Below are 20,099 nucleotides of genomic sequence, written 5' to 3'. Positions count from 1 at the left end.
TATCAATAGTGATGTTGGATTGATGGTAAGTGTTTAACTTCTAATAATAATCATCATCAAATACGTTTTATTATCAAATAATTTTGGTAGTTTCTTGCTCCCTGTAATACGAAACAGTTTGGATCTTCGTGACCATACTGGCCTTAAAAACTCCCAAAATTATTCATGTAGTTGATGTAGTTCTAAAGGACTGACATATTTAAAATGGAAAAAATCTTAGTATAAATCCCATTACCAAAGGATATTACTGGATCTCTGAAGGGTTAAATGGTATCCTGAGATACCATTTTTATATATATATATATATATATATATATATATATATATATATATATATATATATATATATATATATATATATATATATGTATGTATGTATGTATGTATGTTTCCCTAATTCACTTGTAACAAGCTCACAGCAATGTTCATTTTACATAGTTAAAGTAAGCTAAGAATGAATAAATTCAGGACTAATTTAATGTAATGGTTCAAACCCAATTGGAACATTGTCAAACGTCAATTTCCAAACCAGTACTGTAGGTGGCGGTAGAGATGATTCTTTGTTTATTACATGTTTAACAAAACAGAAGAAGACCCCAGAAGGCCTACTGTAATCATTCGTAGGGTTTTCTGTTGCCATGTCGAATACTCTGAGACTACGTTTGAACCGTGCATAAGAAATTAAGAAAAATATATCAATAGATAAAACGTGAAATAATATGTTATTCGAGGCAATATTAAGGAGAGACTATTTTTGGCTTTGAAAAACAAAGCATACAAGCAAACCCCGGAATTATTACTCTTGTCCAACGTAGTCCGCGTGTGTTTCCGGACGCTCGCGATCCAGTTTCTGCGCAGCCTGTTCACACAGAAGCCGATCGATGTTAAAATCAAAAACGTTCGTGAAAAAGACCCGATCGGGCGGGATACTGAAGGTGGTGCGGGAACACTACCTCAGAGACGACATCTGGTGCGGGAGCGAGGTTTGCGGCGAGTGCAGGGACGAGTCGCCCGTGCTGCAGCGGGACGCCTGCATGGAGAGCAGCTTGTGTCCGTCCCCGCACTATTTAATTCCGGACACCAACGTGATCCTGCACCAGGTAACGTTTCCCCCCCTCTGTCACCAACCCGTTACTTGTTGATGCGAAATTCTGACCAACCGGAGTTTCCTACCCCTCGTTTCCCCCGATCCTGGATTTATTCCTTCTGGCTGTTCCTTCTGTTGAAGGTTGTTTTTGTGTGTGTGTGTGTGTGTGTGTGTGTGTGTTTCCCGCAAAAGATCGACATTCTGGAGGATCCGTTGATTAAAAATGTGATTTTTCTGCAAACGGTGCTGCAAGAGGTTCGACACAGGAGTGCGCCCGTGTACAAACGGATCAGAGACGCCATTCACAACGCCGACAAGCATTTTTACACTTTCACGAACGAACACCACAGGTGAGAGTTTAATAAGGATGTTGTGGAGGCCGAGGCGCCACTGTCCAGTCTTCCTGTGCAGACTGGTCACCCTGCAATTCAGGTGTCTCTTCTTCTCTGGTTCTTTTCCTTTCCTTGTTGCAGGGAAACATTTATAGAACGAGAACCAGGGGAGAGCGCCAACGACAGAAATGATCGCGCCATTCGCGTCGCCGCCCGGTGGTACGGCCAACACCTGAGCAGGGCCGCGGGCGGAGGAGAGCTGCAGGTGGTTCTGCTCACCGATGACCAAGACAATAAGGAGAAAGCGGAGAAAAATGGCATACTGGTGTACAAATGTAAGACTTAAATCCGAATGCTTTCATTACCTAAAGCTACTATTGTGTGACTGTTATTATTCTGTGTATTATTATTATTATTGACTCTGATTCTGCATGTTTGGCTGCAGGACTACAGGACAGGCCAAAACTTTGGACACACCTTATTTATTATGTAGTATTTAGCAAATTATTAATTAGTGAACACATGTAGAGTTATGTACTTAACAAAAAAGGTTAAATAACTGAAAACTTGTGTTATATTCTAGTTTCTTCAAAATAGCCAACCTTTTGCTCTGATTACTGCTTTGCACACTGTTGGCATTCTCACGATGAGCTTCAAGAGGTCGTCACCTGAAATGGTTTTCCAACAGTCTTGAAGGAGTTCCCAGAGGTGTTTAGCACTTGTTGGCCCCTTTGCCTTCACTTTGCGCTCCAGCTCACCCCAAACCATCTGGATTGGGTTCAGGTCCGGTGACTGTGGAGGCCAGGACTCCACTTTTTGTTAAATAATAACTCCACTTGTGTTCATTCATAGTTTTGATGCCTTCAGTGAGAAGCTACCAATGTACATAGTCATGAAAATAAAGAAAACACATTGAATGAGTGTCCAAACCTTTGGCCTGTACTGTATGTTAGCCTTTATGTTAATTTAGCTTTTTGCACTTATCATTATGTCTGTATGTCTAAATATTTATCATCTATCAACATTTAATGAAGTCCTTCTGCGAAGTCCTTGAAATATTAATTTTCCGGTTGATATAAAATGTGAAAAAATACAATTCTATGGATCAAATATTTTTATTTCTTCAATAGTATTTTTTTAACGTATGAAATCTGTATGTATTAATATATAAAGTCGGGAAATGTACATAGTCATGAAAATAAAGAAAACACATTGAATGAGTGTCCAAACCTTTGGCCTGTACTGTATGTTAGCCTTTATGTTAATTTAGCTTTTTGCACTTATCATTATGTCTGTATGTCTAAATATTTATCATCTATCAACATTTAATGAAGTCCTTCTGCGAGTATTCTATTTCTGTTTCATACAGCCACCCTTACACCTGATTTTAGTGGAGCACTAACCATGTATTTTCTGTGAGAAAGTCTGACTATCTACTAATTTATCAATCAATCAATCAAATTCCTGTAGGTGAAGAGTACGTCAAGAGTTTGATTGCTAATCCTGAGCTGGTGGACCGTCTTGCACTGACCTCTGATCAGGTGTGCATTCGTTTTCTGAACCAGTTTAACTTTTTACCTTTTCCTGATTCTGTCACTTTGACATTTTGGATTTACGATTATATATATTTTTTTCTGACTCTAGAATGAAATAAATTCCGGGAAAGTGTTGTTTCTTGAACACCTACCACTGTCCAAGATTCAGGCTGGCATCAAAAGTGGCATTTACCTGCAGGGCACATTCCATGCCAGCAGAGACAATTACCTGGAGGCCACTGTGTTTGTTCATGGAGAGGCAGCTGAGAGAAAAGAGGCAAGTGGTTCCTTCTCAAAGGTCAAAATACATTCAATGTTTCTTCATGCCATGTTGAACCATGCTCCTCTTTGTCTGCAGGTTCTTATTCAAGGCCTACAGAGTCTAAACCGTGCCCTGCACCAGGATGTAGTGGCCGTCGAGCTGCTTTCCAGAGAATGCTGGGTCAGCCCATCAGAGGTGGTCCTGCAGGATGATGGGGGGAAAGATGAAGACACTGGTGAGGAGGAGGTGGAGGACAAAGTAAGTTCAGCAAAACCAGTCTTCACTACTGAGATTCTGTTTCTGTCCATAAGCTTGGCGACTGTTTTAAGAGGCTGCGCTACTCTGGCTTTAGTTTCAGAACAAATCAGCAGAGGCCAGCATTTTGAAGCCCACGGGCAGAGTGGTGGGAATCATCAAGAGAAACTGGAGGCCATACTGCGGCCTGCTGTCCCAGTCTAATATTAAAGAGGTACGGAACAGGCTTGGTGCATCACTTTTTGTGTCAATGTAATTGTCGAGTGTACAAGAATACAAATTGGAATGGAGTAGATAAAAGGAAAACAAAAGATTCGCTTGCTGTGGCCTTGACATTATTTTGCTTTCCAACAGGCCACGCGGCACTTATTTACCCCCGACGACAGGCGAATCCCTAGGATCCGTATAGAAACGAGGCAAGCATCTAATCTGGTTGGACATAAAATCATGGTGGTCATTGATGGTTGGCCCAAAAACTCCAGATACCCCAATGTAAGGACTGCTGTATGAGAGCCGGCACCACGTAATAAAGTGCATACATAAAAAAAAAAAAAAAAAAAATATTCTCTCTTTTTAAGGGCCACTTTGTTAAGAACTTGGGGGATGTTGGTGGTAAGGACACAGAGACTGAGGTTATCCTGCTGGAACATGATGTTCCTCATTTGCCATTTTCTCAGGCGGTCCTCAGTTTCTTGCCCAAGATGCCATGGGGCATCACAGAAGAGGTGACGAGAATAATTTACTTGGTTAATGCTGCATGGGCAATTTTTCTCTGTCTCTGACAGGTTGAATCTTTATCTGTTTGTTTTTGTATATACTGTTTTGTATAAAAAAATGAACACAGATTGTATGCAAGATTAATCAATCAATCTGTAGAAACATTACCCACAGAGACCTTATTATTCTTTCTCATCAGTTTCGGACGTGTGTTCAGCTTTGCCTGAAAATTCTGCTTTAATCTCCTCTGTCCTAAAAGGATGTGAAGAACCGGATGGACCTCAGGCATCTGTGTGTGTGTAGTGTTGACCCCCCTGGGTGTACAGATATTGATGACGCGCTACACTTCCGAGAGTTGGAGAATAAAAACTTTGAGGTCGGTGTGTGTGTGTGTCTGTGTGTGTGTGAGTACAATGTCTCAGATCTGTTAAAACTCTTCATGCTGCTGTTACTCATTGTTGCAGGTTGGTGTTCACATAGCGGACGTGAGCCATTTCATTCGCCCTGGAAACGCTCTGGACCAGGAGGCAGCTAACCGAGGCACGACAGTGTACCTGTGTGGGAAGGTATTAAACAGATCAGCCTGATCTCACTGTGTTGTGTGTGTGTGTGTGTGTGTGTGTGTGTGTGTGCGCACGTTTTTTCTGTTATATTTGTACTAATGCTGGTCCTTGTGGTTCGGCTTCCCACCAGAGAATTGATATGGTGCCTGAGCTGCTCAGTTCCAACCTGTGCTCATTACGCTCTGATGTGGAAAGGTGAGCAGAAAAGGCAGGACCTGTGGTGAGGTGTTCCACAGGGGGGAAAAAATACTTGATTTAATGAAAGTAGACTGTTTAAGCTGTGAGATCCCCGTTGGGTCACCATGACTCCTGTTATCTTGAAGGTTTGCATTCTCTTGTATCTGGGAGATGAACTACAGCGCAGAGATCATAAAAACGCACTTCACAAAGAGCGTCATCAAGTCAAAGGTACCGCAGTAGACCTGGAACGGCTGTGGTGTGGTTGCTTGTTTATGTAAATGTGTAACCTTCATGCTGTCTGACCGACACCAGGCCTCTCTGACCTACGCTGAGGCTCAGCTGAGGATCGATGACACCAGCCTGAACGACGACATCACCCAGAGCCTGCGAGGCCTCAACAGACTGGCCAAGATCCTGAAGGCAAAGAGGGTGGAGAAAGGGTAAGAAGGTCTGCTCCGAGTGATTCCAATGCTGGTACATTGTACAGACATCCTTTAGTCAGCTGCCTGTGCCTTTACAGGCAAAAAAAAAAATAATACAACACAGTCATACTTTATACTGATAACCAGGAAAATACTCAAACACTTTCATTACCACAGGGGCAAATAAAAATAAGACCATAGCAATACAAACAATGACATCGGTGACAGTACTGATTTATCTTGACTTAACGATGTCATGAACTGTATATGACATATCTTATGAGCAACACTTTTCAGACAATTAATTGTGTTGTAGTATTAAATGAACCCTACAAGAACCCTACAACTGTTAACCCTACAACATTGCTGACAGACAGGACTCCACATTATAATTTTTTTGCTACGCGTAGACACTACTTTTACGGCTGTGCTGTATTTCAGTTGTATAATCAGTATTAATATACAAACTTTTGAGTATCCATTATTTGACTATTGAGAATCAGCACTTGATGTTTTTTGAGGATAAGCTTTTGCCTCTGTATAAATGAACAAATTTTGTTTGAATGAATCTCTGGTTTCAGGGCACTGAGTCTGTCGTCACCCGAGGTGCGTTTCCACATGGACAGCGAGACTCACGATCCTGTAGACCTGCATACAAAAGAGCTTATGTGAGTCAGAACCTGTACTATTATAAAATTTTCCTTCACCATTGCATGTGTAATGTCTATGACTGCTCTTGTTCAGGGAGACCAACTCCATGGTGGAGGAGTTTATGTTGCTGGCCAACATCTCTGTGGCCCGGAAGATCTATGAAGAATTCTCAGAGTGTGCACTCCTTAGGAAACATCCGTCGCCCCCACCATCCAACTATGACATCCTCATCAAGGCTGCCAAGTCTAAGGTAGAGACAGGCTCTTGAGTATTAAATGTTCGTGAAGCCCCAGCCTTGATAAATTAATAAAGGTAAAAGTCGAAGTGATTGTCATTGTGAAGCACAGCACACGGTGTGCAACGAAATGTGTCCTCTGCTTTTAACCATCACCCTTGGTGAACAGTAGGCAGCCATGACAGTCGCCCATGGAGCAGTGTGTGGGGACGGTACCCTACTATGTGGTACCTCCGTGAAACCTATGCGGTTCGAACCCACAACCTTCCGAATACGGGTCTGCATCCTTACCCGCTAGGCCACCCACTGCCCTATTATTACACAATACATGTGAAAATAAAATTTACAATTTTTTTTTTTATCACAACCTATTGGTCAACATTGTTTTCATAACTGTATCTACCTTACCCCTCAAATGATGTTTAATCTATAAAGACCCTGACTAATGTCTCAAACATTAAAGATGTCTTAAATGATTATTTTAGGGCCTGCTCATCCACACGGATACTGCCAAAGCACTGGCAGACTCTCTGAATCTGGCAGAGATTGAGGGCTTCCCATACTTTAACACCCTGTTGCGGATCCTGGCGACGCGCTGCATGATGCAGGCTGTGTACTTCTGTTCTGGGATGGACTCGGACTTCCACCATTATGGCCTGGCCTCACCTATTTACACACACTTCACCTCACCCATCAGGAGGTAAAACGGGAGTGCTTTACTCATAACACATACTCTTCTGTTATTTACTGTCTGCAGCTTATGTTAAGGACATTATCCAGTTAACAAATACTTTTTGTATCGATAGTGCTGATAATCGATGAATATACACAATCATTCGTAAAATTATACAGACCCTTTTTTAATTTTATAAAACCAACATCTGTACCACAGATACTCTGACATTATTGTCCATCGGCTGCTGGCTGTGGCCATCGGTGCAGACAGCACCTACCCAGACCTGATGGACAAACACAAACAGGCCACCCTGTGCAACAACCTTAACTACAGACACAAAATGGCACAGTACGCACAGAGGGCCTCAGTTGCGTTCAACACACAGGTACAGTGCGTGTTTATTCACGACACGTGTTTGGTCTGACAGTGCTGTTCTTAATGTATTAATGACTTTGTTTTTCCTTCAAGCTTTTTTTCAAAAGCAAGGGGATTTTAAATGAGGATGGCTTCATTCTCTTTGTGAGGAAGAATGCAATCATCATCCTAATTCCCAAGTATGGACTGGAGGGAACGGTGTTCTTTGAGAGCAAAGACAAACCAAGTCCTCACATTGCTTTCAGTGATGAGGTACAAATCAAATCCTGCATGTATTTACCCTGTATTATTTCATCAGTGGTACACATTTCTGCCAAAAGACTTTGAAACTGAAATGACTACCGAAGAGCAGATTTTTATAGAACTGATTTTTTTTACATCCCTCAGTTATACTGATTGGTCTTATCTCTTTTAAATGTTCAATATGTATGATTTTGCAAAAATGTTAAAAGTTGCACCTCCATGGGAAAAGAAAATGAGGCCAAAATGTCCTGTTCACAGGGTCCCACGCTGACTGTAGAAGGGCACACATTCTTCATGTTTGATAAAGTTAAAGTGACTGTCGCTCTAGATGCCTCAAACATCCAGCACCAGAAGATCAGAATGGCCCTCATTGAGCCAGTGGTGAGTTGCAATTTTCCCATCTTATCTTGTTTCTAGGTTTAACCCAGTTGACCAGAACCACACAGATTTCTCAGAGGTGTGGATAACTGCTGTTTTGTTTCTTTTCTGTAGATCCCTGGGATCAGTGTAGCGCCACCAGACCCTGAACCAGCAGCAAAGAAACCAAAGATAAATCACTGACTTTTTGGCAAATCTGAATAAATTATGCATGGGGAATTTGATACTTCTGCTGTCTGTAGCACAGCTATTAGTCTGTAATCCATTTGTGATCGTTTCGTAAGCTGCACAATCAAGACGTATGACTTTTATATTGTTCTTCATTAAACATATCAGGTTTGTTTAAAGTTACCGAAAACTGCTTTTTCATAGATCACTTCTACTTATTACGGAGTGTAAGATCAGGAAGAATCCTGAATCCCCACCACAACCTTCACACTGATATACAAACTGCACAGAACACAAACAGCAGAGCTACTGTACATCCTTTATTACAATTCAGAAACAGTCAAGCATATCACTGTGACAAATTATAATCCCCATAATATTTTGACAAGTGGTTCTGACTTGGGTATGAGAGCAAAAAAAAAAAAAAAAAAAAAAAAAAAAAGTCATAAATATTAAGGATTAAATTCATTGTAAAAGTCTATGCAGTCTCTGCCGATCAATTGTCAAATACCATAAAACTTTGTTGCAAATAATATCACGGTCACAAGTCACTGGGATGGGCTACAGTGTGGGGACAAAAAAAAATGATCAAACATAAAACTTTCCTGTGCGAGTGATGAGGTGACAGCTGTAAAGTCTCACTTTTAACTGGTGTGAGAGACCTGTAAACAAATCTGGAAATTCATCTTAGGCTTTAGCAGTGAACAGTGAAGAACAGCTCCTTGCTGTCATCCTTCATCCTAAATCAGTGGTGTTGAATTAACATCTGAAACAGAAAGTTGTCCCCAAATACCCCTTTAAAAAAGGAAAATGACAGCTTCCAATAAACTAAACTACACCGTTTTGTGAATAAACCTAATGTTTTTTTGGTGCTGAGGCGGTGTGTTAAAAAGCCAAATTGACTGCAGTGCTGTGCAAATAGGTGTTTACCTTAGATTTAGTGTTCTTAGTGTTGTAGTAACCCTCCTCTGGAACGTGTGCGTCGAAAGACTCCTTACTCTGGCTGTCACAACTGATGGCGTCCATGAGGCTGTTAGCACCCACTGAGTAAGTGTTATAGCCGCTGTCCACCTGAGCACAGATGAGACAGACAGGCAGTCAGTTCAGATGTACACTGCTTTTGACAGTTTGCTCGTTTGAGCCAAAAGAACAGGACTCTTGAAGAGACGTCTAAAGGGCTGATGGATGCGACAGGCTTAGTTAGACACAGTCAGAGCTGATCTTGAGGTTAGTGTTAGCAGTGCCCCCATAGAGGAGGCCATACGGACCTGCATGCTGATGTCGGGTGGGATGCTCCCTTCAGCCAGCAGAGACGTGAACATTTTTAGGTTCTCTCCGTTAGACGTGCTGCCCATGCGGGAGCTGGTGAGGCACTCGGGCATGCACAGTTCCTCCTCCTCCTCTTCTTCTTCTTCTTTGGCATCCTGTGTCCATCTGCAGAACTCCTCTCTGGGAGACCCCTGGCTTCCATCTTGTTCCCGCACAAACCTCACCTCCCCCTCTTCCATCCGTTCAGAGGGGGGCAGCAGCTCACTGTGAGCCTCGGTCTGCCAGGGGCTGGTGTGAACAGGCTGAATCAGGCACCGAGAACCGGGCTCCAGCTCCATGGCAGGTGTTGCAGTGGAATTATAGAGGCTCTCGCGGTTCAGTGGGGCAGGGCTGAGGATTGGGGACGCCCAGCCGTGGACCCTGATTCGGGAACGCAGAGGGGTGCACGTGCGGATTGGAGAACAGCCCTCAACATAAGGGCTCTCACTGCAACTCTTCAGGTCCATGTCTGAGCTCCCCAGCGGAACACAATCGGGTGTCAAGAACACATGTTTCTTCTCTCCTGAAGGATGGATAACATGATTTACCAGGATGTACAATTTCTATATACATAGCTCACGCCAGCATATTTCTATGAAGAAACGGGAGCAGACCTGAAACTGGTGTCTCAGAAAGGTGCTTGTTAATTGGGGAGAGGGTAGGGGACTGAAATGTAGGAGAAGACATGTCAGGAAATTTGGGACTGGTGACACTGCCCAGACTGTAGGATCGGAACCGGCCCTGGATGGGACTGGATGAGAACTGACCCTATGGAGAACAAGAAAAAACTAAGTAAATTAATCCATGTATAAGAACCTGTTCTTAATAATGGCAGTGTGTGTACAGGATTAACAACTATGTATTAAAAGAAACTGACTGAAATAAGTGAAATAAAAAAAATTAAAAAAAGGTTACTTCACACTCACAGATGAAGAGGTCAGGACAGCACCATCAGACTGCAGTGGTGACACAAAGACAGATGACGGCACATTGTGTCCACATGAGGGGACATCCTGATTTGTTCTCTGTGGACTGGAGGGGTTGGACGACTCTGAACCACTGCCGTTTCCATCTAGGAAGAGTTTCCTCCGCAAGGAGGATGAACTCAAGCTTTCCTGGACCTGTTCAGCATTGTCCACTGCTCTGTAGTATTCACCTGCATGACACACACTTTGCCTTTTTGCATTTGTAAAATTTTTTTATAAAACTACACAATCAGTTAAACATACCTAATACGTTTTCCAGGTTGAAGTCCACTGGTAAAGACAAAACAGTCTGACATGCTGCTGAAATGCAAAATTAAACAAAGGAAACAAATGAAAAAAATCTGCAAGATGTCGACAATAGAGGAAAAATCTCTCATTAACTTGTAAGTCATTGCAAACCATTGATTTTTCTGGTTGATTGAGGCTCCTCTGTAATCAACGGTGAAGCACAACCTAAACACAAAAACAAATATAGATTTTGACAAATACAGATCATCTGAAAAAAAAAAAAAAAAACGTTTTATTTGGAACATAACTTACTTTTCTTTATTTGTGCCAACTGCTGACTGGATGAAGGTGCTGCCCATGGAGAAGGAACAATGGCCCCTTTCGTGAAAAACTGCAGATCAGGTGACGAAGCAAAATTACTAATTGATTAAAGCAATTTAAGATTTAATGAATTAGGAGCTTGTGGTTGTACCTGATCAATTGCACGCTGTCGCTTCTGTTCTATTTCAGAGTCCACCCTGGAGATGTGTGAAAAATGTTCACTTAACTCTTCCCACTCATGGAAGAAATCGTGTTTTATATATATACACACACACACACACACACTCTCTCTGTGTGTGTTATATATATATATATAAGTTTGGACACACCTTCTCATTTTCTGTTTTCATGACCAGTTACATTGGTAGATTCTCTATGAAGGCATCAAAACTATGAATGAACACATGTGGAGTTATGTAAAGTGGAGACCTGGCCTCCACAGTCACCAGACCTGAACCCAATTGAGATGGTTTGGGGTGAGCTGGACCACAGAGTGAAGGCAAAGGGGCCAACAAGTGCTAAACACCTCTGGGAACTCCTTCAAGACTGTTGGAAAACCATTTCAGGTGACGACCTCTTGAAGCTCATCGAGAGAATGCCAAGAGTGTGCAAAGAAGTAATCAGAGCAAAGGGTGAAAACATGTTTTCAGTTATTTTACCTTTTTTTGTTAAGTACATAACCACATGTGTTCATTCATAGTTTTGATACCTTCAGAGAGAATATACCAATGTATAAGGTCATGAAAATAAAGAAAACACATTGAATGAGAAGGTGTGTCCAAACTTTTGGCCTGTAGTGTATATAAAAATATTACTCACCTCGTTTGACTTAAATACAAGGACTGCCGGTGAATATCTTCTGAGTCGATGTGCACTGGAAGCAAGTTTGCCATTTCATCAATGGACCATTTGAACTTTGCTGGTGTCTGAAATGACATACAGCATTTAACAAAGCCGTTAAGAAGAACTGTACATCAGACTATGGACACGGATTCCTGAATTCCTGGTTCTAGGTTGGGGTGCAATCTAGGGTGGCAGAAGTAACCCAATACCTCGTCTATCGGATGATTAAGTCACAGGTTCAAAGCCCACCTCAGTCCCTGAGGAAGACACTTAACCCAGAGTGTCTCCACGGGGACAGTCGCTGTAAATACTGATTTTAAGTCTGTTAATCCCCATAAACATTAGTGTAACCCTCGAGTGTCTACATAGATCGTTCGAAAGTATTATTTGTCATCAGCCAGATCTAATGGTGAAAGCGGGAGGTATATTTCGTTAGAACGTAGTACTAACGAATGAAAGCGGACTGGACAAGCTCTGCGCTTCCACTCACAGCGGAGGACGCCCTGGAGCTCTTGAAGGCGGAAGGACTGGGGACGAGAGGCTCGTGCAGGCGGTGGTAGTCGTTCGGGCTTTCGAAAGGGTTGAGGACCGCTGGTTTACCCGGGGTTACATCTCCCATCTTAAAAGCTGGATCAGGTTAAAAAGCGTAGCAGCTCGAACCCTGGATGCCAAGGCCCGAGACAGAATAAAGATTTAATATCAGCGTGCCAGAGACCAACAAACGTCGCTTACTTCAAATTACACCTAGTACAAACCAAAACACAGTTAAAATGGTACTTTAAGCAATTTGATTCTAATTCTGATACTTACAGCGGCTGCAACACAACTAACATTCACGGTATTCAAACGTCTGTTTTAATTTTTCCCTTACAGCGCACCAACCAATAGAAATCTTCGGGAGATCCTACGCGACCAATCACATTAAACCCCTACGGACGCAACTTCCGGTTTGAAGCTGGAAATCTTTATTGACTAATTCCCGCCGAACATCTCTGGACGTCTCTTTTGACAGATGTGTTGTACGTTAATGGAAGAGACTACCTGATATCCAAATAAGCAAATTAATGCAGTAACCAAGTTATTCTCGACTACGCTATTAATCTCAGCTTCCCGAGTGTTGCCTCACCAAAATCACGAGAGTTTTTCCTTTTAGCACGTTAGCACGTCATGGCCAGTGCTGCGAACACAAACATGAATGCAGTGCGGGAGACAATGGACGGTGAGATAAATATTATTTATTATTCATTGTGTAAGTCCTTTATATCGAGGTAGGCTTTGCTGAATCATGCATTCTTAACAGCGCGAGCAGGGTCAAGCGTCAAGTATTCGTGTTATCATTCGTATTATGCACTAGAATTGAATTTGTCACTGGTCACGTGCGCATTAGTATTATGATTCTGTTTGAATTTACAGTGCTTCTGGAGATCTCAAGGCTTTTGAACACTGGTCTGGACATGGAGTCTTTATCCATATGCGTCCGTCTGTGTGAGCAGGGAATTAACCCTGAAGCCTTGTCTTCGGTTATAAAAGAGCTCAGGCGAGCCTCGGACACCTTGAAAGTAAGTGAGTGTTTACCATATCTGTGCCTGGTTATCAGAAATACATGTGAAATGACCCCTAATCGGAAGGTTTCAATCCCGATACAACAAGGTGCCACTGAGCAAAGTACCCCACACACTGCTCCCCGGGCACCTGTCATGGCTGCCCACTGCTCACCATGGGTGATGGTTAAAAGCAGAGGATACATTTCATTGTGTCACCGTGTGCTGTGCTGCAGTGTTTCACAATGACAGTCTCTTCACTTTCACGTTTTTACTTAACTTTCAGCTGTAAAGTTAACAGTTTGTCTGTTAGTTTTATTATTATGGATCAGTTGGGATGTTTTTTTTTATAGATGTTTGGACCACAGGAATGCATACATTCTGCCATCTTTTCTATGACTCTTGTTACCAGTGAGTTGTATTATATAGTTAATATTTTGTTTTTCATTTTGCAGGCTACAGAAAACATTGCAAGCTGAAAGAAAACCAATACACACTGCTCCACCAAAGAAATGTAATATACAAATGAGAGCTAGGTTCAGTCCGGCTAATTTTCACTTTTTTTTTATGTAGGTGCGCTCTTTCCCCTTTGTCTGCGCCTCTAGATGTTTAAAGTGCTTTGTGATTGTTGTTATCTATAATGCTGTCTGTGTGTTTGCCACTTTTGTATGTGGGGCGTTTGAAACTATAACATGACATTCAGATGTCGTAGCCGCCCTTTTATTTTCCATTCATCACCAGTGAATGTCCTTCTGTGCCATGTAATCAAATGTCTTTCCTATTTTGACCACAAGATGCCACTACTATAAATAAAAGTTGTCTTATGGAAAATATTCCTTGCTGGAATATCTGTATTGTATTCTATTCCTCACTGGTTGCACATTTGGCAAAAGTCAAGAATCGAGAAAATACTTAAGAGTTGAGAAACTTTTAATGTCATTGTATTTTGCTCCAGCATTTGAGCTTGTGAAATGCAGTTTTTGTCCTGTGTTGCTTGTGCATATCCCACAAAAATTTGCAACTTGTATTCGCATTGTTGCTTGTTGCAAATGGAGTGTGGTGTCATTTTCTTTATACTTCAGTGCTCGCTAATATATATTCTCGATTCGAATCCTGCTGATTTTTTGGAAATGCTGCAGTGTTTAATGAGTGAAATTCATTAACTCCCAGCTGTGTTGTGAGCAAGAGGTTGTGTGTGATTCATGGAGCTGTAATAACAGCTCCTTCAGGGAGCTTTCATTTCTGAGCCCATTGCCTTGGTGTGACTGTGACCTTGAAGGTCTTTTTGGTAAATCCTGAGACGAGTTTGTCTAAAGCATAATGTTTAGTTAAGGTGTTTTTTGAAATAGACTGTAAACAATTATCCTTGACAAACACAGAAATCACTTTGAAGACATCTCTATCTTCATTCTTAACTTTGTATTTTAACATTTTTTATTAATTGCATAAAATACAGCTTTTTGAGAAAGACATGGACATGCTGCCAGGAAAACATGTTAATCTGGTTGTAGCCTAGTGGGTAACACACTTGCCTATGAACCTGAATGCCACAAAGTCACAGGTTCTGAGCTGGACACCTAACCCTGAGTTGCTGTCCTGTGACTGCAGAAATCTGATAAATGGCATTTAATGTAAAAACTCAAGATGCCCATTCAGAGGGACTTACAATAACAATGTCATGAATCCATTGTGTATTAAATAAAATTGGGAGCAAGAATTGGATATTCAGGTGTCAGGGAGTGAATGGCATACCATGTATACAACACACCAATCCTCCACTAATTCTAAAAGATGGAGGGATTTGGGGTGGAAGAATTTAATTAGATTTTTCATAACACCACACACCAAAAGCAACAACAGGGAGAGGCGCAACACTGATGGAGGCAAGGTGGTCATATGGAGGCCAGTCATTTCCATATATTTTGGATGTTTAAAAATGCAACCACCTTGGAGCCTGGACTCTTTTTTTTCAGGGAGGTTCCCATGATTATCTGGGCCTGATACCTGGATCAATGTCTGAGGTCAAGGATCTTTTTTAAAGAATGCCAAGCCAGGACCAAATGGCAAGACATTATCGAGGAAATGAACTCAATGGAAAAGCTGACTCACTTTCTCAAGTCTAAAGTGGTGACCCATGCAACATCATTGTCTAAATGGTATATTTATAAGAGGAAGATTGGGTCCAGTTCTGAAGTGATATGAGGTTGATCCAAATATATTGTGATGGTGGTTTTCTTTTTGATTCTCTTCTTTATTTGTCCTTTTTTTTTCGGCCAGTTCTGTTCAAACAAAAACTAAAAAATGTTTTTCAAGAGCTCGTCATTGTATTTGGAAGTTGAAAAGTATTTTATAACCATAATTGAGTTAAAAAGCCACCGGGAGTGCTCCCCAAAATGTTTTTTGCTTTTTTTTCTGAGCCTCTTAGTTTCTTTAAACCATAATGGCTGGTCATTTTCAAAACTTTTCAATGACTTTGATTTAGTGACTTCCAAAATCATCAAGCTTAATTGACAATTAATTATTCACACCTGGAAGTCTATTTATCAAGCATGTTGTGTCTAATTAATTAAATTAATGAGGCAATGAAATAATAAACAAAATATTAGGCTTTTGATAGCATCAACCTTCAGAAGAGGTAATGTTGACTCCCTTGAGTTTTGTTTATGGTAATGAATTATTGTTGTTAAATTGGAATTTTGTGTGTTGGTGTGTATAATGAGTGTCCCTCAGGTGATGTGTACAGTAAATCACATCTTTTTGTGTGTTACAATTGACATCTGGTTTTAACCAAGCTGAACAAGAACAGCTTTTTTGTGCACAAAAAAGTTTATTTAGGGCCCGAGCACCAAAGGTGCAGGGCAGTCAATAGACCCTATTGTTTTGCAAAGAATAATAACAAAATTATTGTCATTATTATTATTATTATTATCACTCTTGCAGATTTTGCCAATTTTCAACCTGGACATGGCCAGAGGGGTCTGACACCTGGATCAATGTCTGAGATCAAGGATAATATCTATTTAAAAGGCATGCCAAACCAGGACCAAATGGCAAGACATTATCGAGGAAATGAACTCAATGGAAAAGTTGACTCACTTTCTCAAGTCTAAAGTGGTGACCCATGCCACATCATGGTCTAAATGGTATATTTATAAGAGGAAGATTGGGTCAATTTCTGATATGAGGTTGATCCAAAGATATTGTGATGGTGGTTTTCTTTTTGATTCTCTTTCCTTCTTATTTATTTGTCCTTTTTGTCCAGTTCTGTTCAAACAAAAAAAGGGGCGAACGTGTTACCCCTTCTGTGGTGATACACACTTTCACATATCACCATCAACATTTACATTTTCATTTACATTTATGGCATTTGGCAAACGCCCTTATCCAGAGTGACTTACAACTTTAAAATTAATATGCATGTGTATTTCATAAAGACAAACTTATGATACACTCACGCCCAACAGGAAGTGAGAAAATGTGGATTGTTTAATTTTCCAAAATTTTAAACAAGGATCCTAGGCCCTTTGTCCTATTCATTCCAAATTTAGCTTCAATGTAGAACACAACTTCACCATGCCAAATTACGAAGCTTTTTTGATAACTTAAACGGTCTTGCAATGGTGAGCTGTCAAAATTACATATTATTTTTTGGGAACAAAATAATTACACTAAACATTGAGTAATCAAGATGAAACTTCACACAAATATTCAGTCTCACATCCTAATCATATCCATAAATTAATTTTGACACCTTGGTATAGCCCCATCACCTGATGAGAGAAAAAGTACCACTTTGCACTTACTACTCTCATGCTCGTACACCGCTAATCAAATTAACATGAAATTATTATGTGTTTATAAGGATTTCTTGATATGTTGAACAGTTTCTTACCCATCACATTTCAAAGGCAGGGTACTATGGGTAAATGGTTATGAAAATAAAGAAAATACTTTGAATGTGAATGTGTCCAGACTTTTGGCCTGTACTGTATATTTCACCAGTCACACCATGTTGCACTAAGTACTATATATATGGATGGTAGTAGGGTGGTAGTATCCTAGTGGGTAAGACACTTGCCTATGAACCAGAAGACCCAGGTTAAAATCCCACTTACTACCATTGTGTCCTTGAGCAAGACACTTAACTCTTAGTTGCTCCAGGGGGGGACTGTCCCTGTAACTACTGATTGTAAGTCGCTCTGGATAAGGGTGTCTAATAAATGCTGTAAATGAAAATGTAATGTAAATGGATGGGATGACATTAAAGCTTTATTTACTTACTTACTTACTTACTTACTTAATGTAGCTTGTGCTAGACAAGGAGCATCGTGGCAGACAGAGAGTGCCCTCCCACAAAAACAAAAATATGAAACACATTTCTCAGATCAGTGTATCTGTGTGTAGTAAGTGTGGAAAAATAATGATTACACATTGTACTGTTTATAACAGCGATTGCTTGACAGCGTTGCCGTGTGGTGGTGCTAAATTCACCTGTCACTAAGCCAGTCCACTCTGCCTCTGAGTGAGGCTACTGTGCGTGTGTCTCTCCATGTGTGAGGCTTGTAAAACCTCCTCCAATGATTTGTTAAAATCATTCTGCACACATCCACTGTTTTACAATCACATCAAAGGGCGTTTCACCATGTTTGCAAGGGTCTTTTAGTCACCGCTTGTGGTCATATTTTATTCTGTTTCTACATTTATCCACATAATTTGTCCTTTCCCTGCATTAACAGTGTAACAAGTGTAAACTTAATCAGGACAGATGCATCTTACAAGATGTAGTAGTGTCTGTTCCTGTTACCTCCTCTGTGACAGTGTGCTTTTCATCAGCGTGGGCATTTAAATGCCACTTCAGCCCTCATTAACGCATGCACTCTCACAGCAGACAGGACTCTTCAGCTGAAAGACAAAAGGCTACCAATGCCAATGGCCTTGTTGTGACAGCACTATTTATGATGATTAATGATCCGTTTACTTGTGTTTTAGTTCATCTGCCTACTCTGCTGCTGAGTCTCACCACTAGTTTGCATTGATATAAAGGGCCAACCATCACAAGTAGACTTTACAATATCCATATTTACACAGACATATATAGAGATAGATTTGCATTTTATCTTTCATCTACTGACCAAGTGCTGGGAAGAGGCGGAACGTTGGTCAGGAAGTTCTGTACAACATTAAATCTTTTTAAGAAAAGGAACGCAGGAATTCTTTGACAATGAGAGCCATGAAAGCACATTATAGTTAGAATATAGATGATTATTTTCGTAACAGAAGAACTGCTTTGACATTTTGTGACATTTCTATCAGACTGAAAGAAAGAAAGCTGATCAAAGTGGAACTCTTGGGAATCTCTTGCCATGCATAATTTAACAAATTTGATTGGAATTACACTCAGTTTCTTTAGATGAGTTTTTATGAATGCAAATCACGCATCAACATGCCTAAGATTAATTTCCAGTCAATTAAAAAATACAGAGCTTACTGGAAAGTGCACACTAAATGCCATAAAAAAACATAGGCTCTTTGTGATTATGTTTTCATTGAAGTGACAATTACAGAAAACTGCTGGACACTTAACTAAAGTGTGGAGACTGGCTGCATCTGCATGTATCTAACTAAATGATGATACATTTCTTCTTCAGATGAAATCAAACGAGGGAACCAGACCACTGCTCTTCCGTAATCTGATGTTGACTTAATTTTTCTGTTCTCTGCTTAACTTGTGCCCCTATGTATGAAATGAGATTTTCTTTTGACTGAGCTTGGTTCATTCAGCGCATTTGCTCTGTCAGGCTTCTAGGTCCACTGTATAGGGTGACCGCAGAGAGAACAGACTACAGAGAATAAATGCAGCTTGTTGAGTCAATAACAGTGTCATATCATAGGTTACTGGTGGTAGCGATAAAAGCTTTACTGTCTCTTATCTCTCCTCTGCTTATTGCATTGATCTAAAGCATGATCCAGCACAGAACAGACATTACAACAAATGTTCCACTTTGCATTGCAATGGTGTGGCGTCACACTGTCTGATCAATGCCAAGAGGGTCAGGGAGAGATCTTAGGTTAATAGGGTGGTCAGTAAAGACGGTAAAGATGGTAATTCTGCAGAAGCTAATGCTGAATGAATATAACATGTTGGCTCTCCACAGATTTCATTCCTGTATAGTAATGCAGTGGTTTCTTGATGGGGTTCTTAATGGCTGAATTTCAGTAATGTTTTTTTTTTTTATGGTGAGCTATGTGAGCTGTGTCGGACTCACACCAGGTGGTTTGGCTGAGCAGCGTCACCGTATTCCCTGTGACTCTTATCACCAGTGATCCCAAGGTGTGTGTACTGTGCCCTCACTTCTACCAAACTATGACCGTTTGGCCACCAGCAGCGGGTGGTGCGAAGACCAAGGAACTAATGGGGGACTTCAGGATCCAGGTCAACATCAACTGTGCTGCTGTGGAGAGAGTGACCTCAGATGGACAATTTGCACAGATAAGACTGGACTGGAGACAATCGATTCTGACTGCTGCCATCAGGCAGGTGGTGCTGCAGCATCCAAATTCTGACCAGGAGGCGGATGGACAGCTTCTTCCACCAAGCCTCAGTGCCTCCACACTCTTCCACGCACGGTCCTGCTACTTTACTTATAGCAAAACTAATCACTACTATTTTGGCATGGTGTTCACATATGTGCAATTTTTATGATTTTCAGTTTGATGCACAACATTGACCATGACAATCACCCTTGGTGAGCAGTGGGCAGCCATGAAAGGCACCTGGGGAGCAGTGTGTGGG

The 20,099-nt window shown here is 41.1% G+C and overlaps 3 protein-coding genes across 5 annotated transcripts; 2 read left to right on the top strand and 1 right to left on the bottom strand.

Moving 5' to 3' along the window:
* Positions 1-881: 881 nt before the first annotated feature.
* Positions 882-8,432, top strand: dis3 (DIS3 exosome endoribonuclease and 3'-5' exoribonuclease). Its single transcript, XM_028980269.1, has 21 exons — positions 882-1,100; positions 1,280-1,437; positions 1,561-1,754; positions 2,890-2,960; positions 3,064-3,231; positions 3,313-3,474; positions 3,569-3,685; positions 3,826-3,963; positions 4,050-4,196; positions 4,448-4,564; positions 4,653-4,754; positions 4,882-4,946; positions 5,075-5,159; positions 5,244-5,371; positions 5,935-6,021; positions 6,098-6,254; positions 6,725-6,939; positions 7,132-7,300; positions 7,384-7,542; positions 7,792-7,914; positions 8,026-8,432. The coding sequence occupies exons 1-21, from the start codon at positions 882-884 to the stop codon at positions 8,092-8,094; spliced, it is 2,850 nt and encodes a 949-aa protein (XP_028836102.1). The 3' UTR covers positions 8,095-8,432.
* A 135-nt stretch (positions 8,433-8,567) lies between these two features.
* On the bottom strand, positions 8,568-12,630 carry bora (bora aurora kinase A activator). Of its 3 annotated transcripts, XM_028981269.1 has the most exons (12): positions 12,576-12,630; positions 12,256-12,426; positions 11,742-11,848; positions 11,074-11,119; positions 10,914-10,992; positions 10,773-10,826; positions 10,617-10,673; positions 10,314-10,543; positions 10,002-10,155; positions 9,348-9,910; positions 9,010-9,150; positions 8,568-8,845 (listed from the first exon to the last, which is right to left on the bottom strand). In XM_028981269.1, exons 2-12 carry the CDS (start codon positions 12,382-12,384, stop codon positions 8,825-8,827), a joined length of 1,581 nt encoding a protein of 526 aa, XP_028837102.1. In that variant the 5' UTR covers positions 12,385-12,426; positions 12,576-12,630; the 3' UTR covers positions 8,568-8,824. The 3 variants fall into 3 exon arrangements, with proteins under 3 accessions (XP_028837102.1, XP_028837100.1, XP_028837101.1); XM_028981267.1 differs by having other exon boundaries at positions 8,568-9,150; XM_028981268.1 differs by having other exon boundaries at positions 8,568-9,150; positions 10,617-10,670.
* Positions 12,631-12,748: 118 nt separating this feature from the next.
* On the top strand, positions 12,749-14,139 carry mzt1 (mitotic spindle organizing protein 1). Its single transcript, XM_028981388.1, has 3 exons — positions 12,749-12,984; positions 13,179-13,324; positions 13,762-14,139. Exons 1-3 carry the CDS (start codon positions 12,933-12,935, stop codon positions 13,783-13,785), a joined length of 222 nt encoding a protein of 73 aa, XP_028837221.1. The 5' UTR covers positions 12,749-12,932; the 3' UTR covers positions 13,786-14,139.
* The last annotated feature ends 5,960 nt before the right edge of the window (positions 14,140-20,099 follow it).

The sequence above is a fragment of the Denticeps clupeoides genome, chromosome 5 (genome assembly GCF_900700375.1).
Source record: "Denticeps clupeoides chromosome 5, fDenClu1.1, whole genome shotgun sequence".
Taxonomy (NCBI): domain Eukaryota; kingdom Metazoa; phylum Chordata; class Actinopteri; order Clupeiformes; family Denticipitidae; genus Denticeps; species Denticeps clupeoides.
Note: the sequence above shows the minus strand (reverse complement) of the source record. Positions and strands in the feature narration are given on the sequence as shown.

Bases quoted from the DNA above. Each gene is read 5' to 3' on its own strand.
- dis3 (XM_028980269.1), top strand. From the start codon at position 882: ATGTTAAAATCAAAAACGTTCGTGAAAAAGACCCGATCGGGCGGGATA. The intron at 4,197-4,447 runs GTGACGAGAATA...CTGTCCTAAAAG, and splicing joins CATGGGGCATCACAGAAGAG to GATGTGAAGAACCGGATGGA. The intron at 4,565-4,652 runs GTCGGTGTGTGT...TCATTGTTGCAG, and splicing joins TGGAGAATAAAAACTTTGAG to GTTGGTGTTCACATAGCGGA.
- bora (XM_028981267.1), bottom strand. From the start codon at position 12,384: ATGGGAGATGTAACCCCGGGTAAACCAGCGGTCCTCAACCCTTTCGAA. The intron at 10,827-10,913 runs GTAAGTTATGTT...TTTTGTGTTTAG, and splicing joins GTTGGCACAAATAAAGAAAA to GTTGTGCTTCACCGTTGATT. The intron at 10,156-10,313 runs GTGAGTGTGAAG...TGTTCTCCATAG, and splicing joins CTGTCCTGACCTCTTCATCT to GGTCAGTTCTCATCCAGTCC.
- mzt1 (XM_028981388.1), top strand. From the start codon at position 12,933: ATGGCCAGTGCTGCGAACACAAACATGAATGCAGTGCGGGAGACAATG. The intron at 12,985-13,178 runs GTGAGATAAATA...TTGAATTTACAG, and splicing joins AGTGCGGGAGACAATGGACG to TGCTTCTGGAGATCTCAAGG. The intron at 13,325-13,761 runs GTAAGTGAGTGT...TTCATTTTGCAG, and splicing joins GAGCCTCGGACACCTTGAAA to GCTACAGAAAACATTGCAAG.